The sequence below is a fragment of the Populus trichocarpa genome, chromosome 19 (genome assembly GCF_000002775.5).
Source record: "Populus trichocarpa isolate Nisqually-1 chromosome 19, P.trichocarpa_v4.1, whole genome shotgun sequence".
Lineage (NCBI taxonomy): Eukaryota > Viridiplantae > Streptophyta > Magnoliopsida > Malpighiales > Salicaceae > Populus > Populus trichocarpa.
This window is the reverse complement of record NC_037303.2, coordinates 10,758,319-10,766,501: the sequence shown is the minus strand read 5'-3', so window position 1 is coordinate 10,766,501 and position 8,183 is coordinate 10,758,319. Positions and strand designations below refer to the sequence as shown.

General features: G+C 33.6%; 1 protein-coding gene across 1 annotated transcript; it reads left to right on the top strand.

The window, feature by feature from the left end:
* The first annotated feature begins 1,822 nt into the window (after positions 1–1,822).
* On the top strand, positions 1,823–2,404 carry LOC18109720 (ethylene-responsive transcription factor ERF023). Its single transcript, XM_006387945.2, has one exon. It carries the CDS (start codon positions 1,823–1,825, stop codon positions 2,402–2,404), a length of 582 nt encoding a protein of 193 aa, XP_006388007.2.
* The last annotated feature ends 5,779 nt before the right edge of the window (positions 2,405–8,183 follow it).

Here is an 8,183-nt window from a genome sequence, read left to right as displayed (position 1 = left end):
AAGAAAAAATAATAGTGACTCAACTTGATCTAGTTAAAAACCCAGATTGACGTATTACTCGGTCAATCCGAGGTAAAATCCAGTAAAAACTCGTTGATTGTTTTTCTAATTTTTTTTTGTTAAAACGATATCGTTTTGATCTTTTTTTAAAAAATTTAAATCAATTTGAATTGATTCTTTCAACATGTGATTCAAACCTTACCTCGTATTGAGTTTTATAAATGTGGTTTATATATATGGAACAACTTCATACTATTACTTATTAAAAGAGGCATATATATTGCATTTACAACATTCAATAAACTTACTTTTAACCGATGTGAAACAATTGCATCCCAAGATTTATTTGCTGAATGAACACAATGATCACACGATATAAACACACACACGTGTACATATATGGAAATGTGGATCAAGAATACTTTAGAGAGTAGCTGCAATAACTTCCAACAATGGTTAATTGCTTAGAGTCCACAGTGATTTTCTCATTGTATTTAGTTTTTTTTAACTCTAATTTAATATTAATTTTTAATAAAACTTACACACTGGAGGACAAGATTCTCATTAATGGTATTCTGAATTTGGGCGTAAAATAATCAATTGAGTTGGTCAACATGGTTCGAATTCTGAAGAATGATGCATGCCATCTCTCATATCTGTCTTTGCTTTGCTTTATGCTTACGCGAGCACACAAATATACAGCTGGTTTAACGCGTCCCGTTTTCTTACATACGAAAATTTAACTTCAAATTACCATTTCATCCTTTTCAAATAATTATTCGAGGATTTCATTTTATATATATATATATATATATATATATACACACACACACACACAACTCAATCCATGGCGTAGATTTGTTTTATTTCACTGTAATAAAATCCTGATGATGAAAACTAGTACAAATTGAACATTTACTCTCGGGGTTTATTTGGGGTTGAGAGCAACCCCAATTTCATGATTTTTTAAATTTATTTTTTTATATATTAATGTTAAAAATAATTTTTTAAAAATAAAAAATATATTATTTTAATCAATATTATATTTTCAAACACCTAGACCATTGTATGCTGAAATCAACATTGCTCAACTCACTTTATGAGTTCATACCTTTTAAAAAACAATTATTTAAAGAATTATTATGTTATTGCTCTAAATAGTTTAAGTTGAAGGATATCTTTGTAATATAAATTATTAAATGAAATCTAGGATCTCTAAATAGTTTAAGCACAATACCTTTTAAACACAAACTACACCTCTAAAAGCTATAAAAACATGTTTTTTATTCAAAAAAACAAAAGTTACTTCCCATTCAAACACCCTCTAAATCGAAGGATCATTGTTGTAACATAAATTATTAAATCAAATCTAGATCGATTAGGTGTAAGGGTTTAATTTTCTTAATATCCACAAAAACTGTTGACTAGATTTCCCCCCCATTTTTATGTACAAGTAAATCTTTTGACAGAAAAATTAGTTTCAATGTATTTTCTTTTCTCCTTTTTTTCTCTCTTTTTTTTCATGCAAGCAGGTTGTTTTTGTCATTGCAACATTTGAATTCAACGTACAACGTTCTTCGTAATTATCAGTATCCTGCCAACTTCAAATCCACTTGTAATAAACTTTGCCAGCTATAGCTTCTTCACCTTCTTCGGCAAGCAGACTGCCCCCTATATATCTCATTTCTCTCTCCCTCAAGAAAACCTATGCTTACTCTTCTTCCAAATTCTTCATCACTCTTTCCTCGAAAAGAAAACCCTACAACCCAAAAAGATACTGATTTGGAGTCCCGAAGAAGACAACAGGCTCAATCATACACAAATGTCCATAACTCAAGAACCTCCCGGATTGAAAACAAACCCACTTGAGTCCGAACCAACATCAGAAAGGAAATCCAAGAAGAGGACCCGCCAACGTGACGCCCCATTTCATGGTGTGAGAAAACGTAGTTGGGGCCGTTATGTATCTGAAATTCGGTTACCCGGTAAGAAGACCAGAGTATGGCTCGGGTCATTTGGATCACCGGAGATGGCTGCCCGGGCCCATGACTCGGCCGCTTTCTTTTTAAAAGGCAACTCAGCGTGTCTCAACTTCCCTGACTCAGTCGGGTCACTTCCCCGCCCCAAGTCTTGTTCTAGCAAAGACATCCAATTGGCAGCGGCCAAAGCTGCAACTGGGTTTGACGAAACGAGGGTAGGTAACGTGGTCGGATTTGAGGATTGCGAGTCGGGTGGAGAACCCGATAGTTCAATTTGGTTGGGTTTGGGTGAGATAGAAACGGTGTCGTATGAAGAAGTGAAACGAACTCCTTTATTGAGTCCTTTGCGATTCGATTCAGTGAGTGGAAATGATGAAGTGTTATATATGAACGATGAGGAGCTTTTATTTGCTACATATTTGTAATGACCTTCTTTTGGGGCTAAAATGTAAAGAAATTTGATCCTAATGACTTACCTTTATTTTTTTATTAGTTTTTTTAATGCCTTATTTTATTTGCATCATCTTGGCTTTGTGCACTCGGAAGAGACAATTATTTAATGACTTGGAAAAGGAATTTCTGGGACGACTTAAAAAAATGAGTAAGAGGTGGGTTTTGAAATATGTTAAAATAATACAGAATGGAGAATTTAATTTTCTCAATGTCTTGTTTCTCTGTTCTTGAATTTCTCGAAAACGTTTTGTGTTGGAAATTAGAATTGGGTAATTGAAATTCCACATATACATGGCATGGGAAAGGGGGAATGAACTAGGGGTGATTATTTTCGGTTTGGTTCGGTTTTTATCTAAAAAAGTAACAAAAAAAATTTTAAATTGAAAAATTCTAATCGGAACCAAACCGGAACCGGTTCAAACCGACCAGTTTCGGTTCGGTTAATTTTACATAAAAACCGGAAAACCTGAATTTTTTATTTGGGCTTTTTTTGGGCCTTTTTGAGCTTGTTTTGGGCTTTCTGATGGGCTTTCGGATGGGCTTATAATTAATGTTAATATTATCTCATTTTGTTACAAAATTCTATAATATATTTAATTTTTTTAATCACTAAATATTCATTTATATTAAATTATTAGTGTCAAAATTGTGTTTAAAATTAATTAAAATTCTTTCTAATATTTGTGTTTTGGACCCTCCTGCATCAGAGTTTAAATAACTAACACACTAAGTTAAAATTTAAATTACAAATACTGCCTTTGTAACAACCCGATTTTTCAAGCCCAAAACAACAGTAATTTTTTTTTTGTTTACTTGACACACATCGTGTCGGTAATCGGCAAACATGTTCCCTTCACATCATCAATATATAATCCATACATCAACAACAATCAACAATTCATTTAAAAGTGAATCTTACATAAACTCATAATATTATGTATGCATGATTAGAAGTTCGCATTTAAAATATACATGTATAGTCATGAGTTTGTATTCTATCCTACAAATAGTCATCACGAATTTAATCTAAAAGGATCTAATAATAGTTATACATTCAGTACATTGATTCATATAAAATACATCATAATTTAGAATGCAACTACATGATTCCTTGCAAAAGTAGGTTCCCGCGTATCGGGTTTCCTAGGCACCTTGTTAGTATGACGTCCCTACTGCAGTACAAAACATTTACAAGAATGCAATTACTTAATAATAATAATAATAATAATAATAACAATAAGAAAATGGTCTGGCATTTTAATGAAGCATTAACATTATCTCATGTTTGAAGCGTGACATTTGTAGTTCCTTCATGTTCTTAGTATACACAACTTGCAGTACATATATATGCACCAATTCTTGCAATCAACTATAATCTTAAATCCGACCATTCTTTTAAGACATCATTTATCGAGGTTAACTATTCACTCACCCCGGCCATACCCTTCGAATTCCATAAGCCAAAACTAATCAACCGTTTGTCCCGGTTATCCCTTCGAATGCCATTAGCTGAAGCTAATCATTCATTTATTCCGGTCATCCATTTGGATGCTATTAGCCGAAGCTAATCAATCGTTTGTCGCGGTCATCCCTTTAGATGCCATTAGCCGAAGCTAATCAATCGTTTGTCCCGGTCATCCATTCAGATGCCATTAGCCGAAGCTAATCAATCGTTTGTCCCGGTCATCCCTTTGGATGCCATTAGCCAAAACTAATCATTTGTTTGTCCCGGTCATCCCTTCGGATGCCATTAGCCGAAGCTAATAAATCGTTTGTCCCGGTCATCCCTTCAGATGCCATTAGCCGAAGCTAATCAATCATTTGTCAACATTTAAGCATTTGGCAATCTGATATCTGAATTAACACAATACGACAACGTTCATGATAAGGTATTTCATTGTTCAAGGTCATCTCTTCAAATGCCATTAGCCAAAGCTAATCAACCATTTGTCAACATTTAAGCATTTGACAGTCTGGTATCTGAATTAACACAATACAGTAACATTCATGATAAAGTATTTTCATTATTCAACATTATTTAAAAGGAAGGTGAAAGTCACCTACCTGCAGTAGAAACTCTACTCGTGCTCCCCTGTTGCTGCTGTTGCACCACACCGGTGGTCCCTCCTGCAATCACAGACTCATCTCATAAATTTTTCTCATTCAAGGATATGTTTTATAATAATCATATCAATAGCTAATAAATCTTTCTTTCAATCATTTCTTTCTTTATATCTTACGTTTTTCTCATTACACCCATTAATGTTGTCATCCTTTATCCAACCATAGTTATCATTCCTTCAGGCCGATATTATAGAGAATCCATATTCATCCATTACTCATATGTTACTTTCTTATGCATGTTCATTTCCTCATAATAACATACATACATATATCATGTATATTTTCAGAGTTAGTATCTCAAGGTGCAAGTGTTCGTATGACTCAATTCTTTTATATAGTATTCACGTGAAAGTCTACTGTTACTGTCCAATTTCCAACTGTTACTGTTCAATTTCCAACTGTTACTGTTTGACTTTGAACTGTTACTGTTTGACTTTGAACTGTTACTGTTTGACTTTTCCAACTGTTACTGTCTGACTTTGAACTGTTACTGTTTGCCTTTTCCAACTGTTACTGTCTGACTTTGAACTGTTACTGTTTGCCTTTTCCAACTGTTACTGTCTGACTTTGAACTGTTACTGTTTGACTTTTCCAACTGTTACTGTCTGAACACTCATCAGATTTTTAACTATATCTAGACTTATAGAACTCTGTTTCAAGCGAGATTAGTCTCGTTGGAAAGCTAATACATGAGGCTACAAGTTCTTTGAAGGAAAGAGAACTCAGTTTTGCCTTTGAGATAGTCAAAATTGCTCATCAACAAACACTACCCTACAAGGTCTGTCAAGACCCGATCTCGGTTGATGACCCATAGCTGGGGTTCTACAACTCCATATTGAGCAAGACCAATTTCTTAGTTAGCTAACATCCAAAACTACAATTACTATGAAGAAACTTGATCCTAATTCTCTCATCCTTCTACTCGAATTATCTCCAAAAGTTAGGAGACGAATTTGTCCAGATTCATCAACCTTTCCATTTACACACAACATCTACAATTTAACTTTTTCTCTATCATCTCAACCCCTGGTCATATCACATATCGTTTAAGACTATAAAAAAAATAATATCTTTATAAGAGCTAATTTATCTTATTTATTTCAATCTTCCCTTTTAACGTCAAAATAAAACATTCTTGTCGATTTTACAAACTTTCCGAACAATATTCTTCTAAACACAATCCTTGACACAGTTTCTATCAAACCATAAATAACAAACGAATAACATTCCAAACAATCTATACTGTCAAGTTATAATGCATTATTATGAGTATAAAATATCCAACTATTAACTTCATCAAATGGTGAAATTTCCAGAAATATGGGTTTAACCGAACTGACCTCAAACTTGCAGACTTACTATGCGAGATACACAACTTCTATACCGAATGTTTGTTTCAGATCTCCACCGTGCAGAGTCTAGACAAAATCAGGAAGAACAACATATCCAAGTTATAACCTACTCCAACAGTGGCCGAAGGAGAAAACAGACAGCAAAGAAGACTGTTCAGAAGTGTATTTTCCCAGATATTTTCCTCCCTCGGTATCTCTTAAACAGGGACTGATATAGAAAATCCCTACGGTGACAATGTACACGACATGGATGAGAACAACATAATCGAATATCGTGCTGATCCAATGGTGGAAGGTGGAGTTATAGCTATCGGTTGATTTACCATCAATATATCTTCTCTCCAGCCTCTCTCTAAACTCTCTCTTACTCTTACCAGTGCCTCCAAGAGAGAAAATAGAATGATATTTATAGTTCTAACATCTTGTTAATTGCACATTTATCCCCACCCCTTTTTATCATTTATACATAAACTCCCAACCTTCTGTTATTTGAATATTGACCTCTCTTGATCTTACGTATTCATTTTGTCCTTATAAATGTTTTTCTTTTCAATGATTTAGTACTATATTCACTTTTCATTTCATTAATTTCACTATTTTATCTTGATTTAGGTTTCTTTAATTTATTTTAACCCATTTTACTATTGATTAAATTTCTCATCTTTTAAATACCTAGAAAAATTATAACCGGGGGTTTATAGCCTTTAAAAGGGCTTAAACAACAAATAACCTTGTCATAAAAAATAAAACACTTCATGCAAAAAATATAAATCTTCATTGTGCACACATCATCCCAATCAAAAAGCATATCAAGATGACAAGAACATTGCACTTTGATTCCTTAATACCATTGACATCAAAACCTGGAATTCAAAATCTAAAATTATAACATGATAAAATAAATTATAATATGTAAAAATAAAGGGTAAAAGGTAGTATTTTACCATCAAACTAATTTTTGAACTAATTATCATCCGTTGCTGGATATAACTTTCCACCAAATTCTACAAAATATTAGATGATTGCAAACGCTTTAATTAATAAATCATAAAAAAAAAATAAAAGGTGTAAGTTAGCTGACTCAAGGTAACATTAACAACAAAAAGTTATAACACTGCACTTTGAATTTGCGGGAAGAAAAAATGTTACTCTCATATCAAATAAAACACTTCACATTGGATGTGTTCAAATGATTCCCACTTGTTTCCATCACATGAACATCATTTCCTCCTTCCACTGCATCATTAATTACTTTCCAATCCATTCTACCAAAAATAGGTTAAGTGTAAAGAAACAATTAACAAAACATTTGCAAGCAAACCAATGGACTGCACAACCTCATGGTTCCGAGTTTACAGGATTAATCTGTTTTGTTGCTCCATTGAAGGAAAATGAAAGAAAAACGGCTGCTACACTTACAACAGATGGAAAACAACAGCTGATTATGGCCTTTTGTTAATCAGAAAATAGAAACTACATGAATGCAGTTTTGATTTTTGGTTAGATATAATTCATAGCTAATCGATTCCTAGCTTCACAATAATGCAAGCTAGGATGTTGATAGTTCTCTTAAAGAAGAGCTCGTCAGTTATCTCAAGAATGCTAGGTACTGCTGCCTAGAAACCAAAACATTATCGACAAGAGAATAAAATAAGCAGATGACCCTTGCCATGTCCAAGATTAATTTGGTTGCGGATTGACAAAATCAACTCTAGAAGAAGTCTAGTCTATACACTGTAAACGTTTTTGAGCTATGGATGGCTATTTGTTGAGGTGAAGCAATAACTTGATGAATAACATGCTGCATTGTCTAGCACTCTTAATTAGCTGAAGTTTGCCACAGTGATTCAAATATTTCTAAGATTTAGTTGTAGTCAAGAAATGTACCTCAACATCCCTCACCGCCCGCAACTGCTTCTCAGCAAATCTTTGTGAAAGCTAGAAGAATCTTCATTTTAGCAAGCATTAATCTGTTTGCAGGATCCACACAAACAAGCCCTCGTGATTCCAAGTTTGCAGGATTAAACAGATAAAAACGCAGCACCTTTCATCTTCAAACATGTCCAACTCACATTAAATTATTGTTTCATAACATCCCAAATACACCAACACGCACATGACCCTTAAAAATCCCACCTTTTTCAACACACAAAGCACAATCATCAGAAAAAACACCACCCAAGATCCAAAAATCTAAACTTTATCAGCGCCCAGTACACAACTATCTAAAACAAACAAAACCCAGCACTCAAAAAACCATATAAAAATGTAAAAG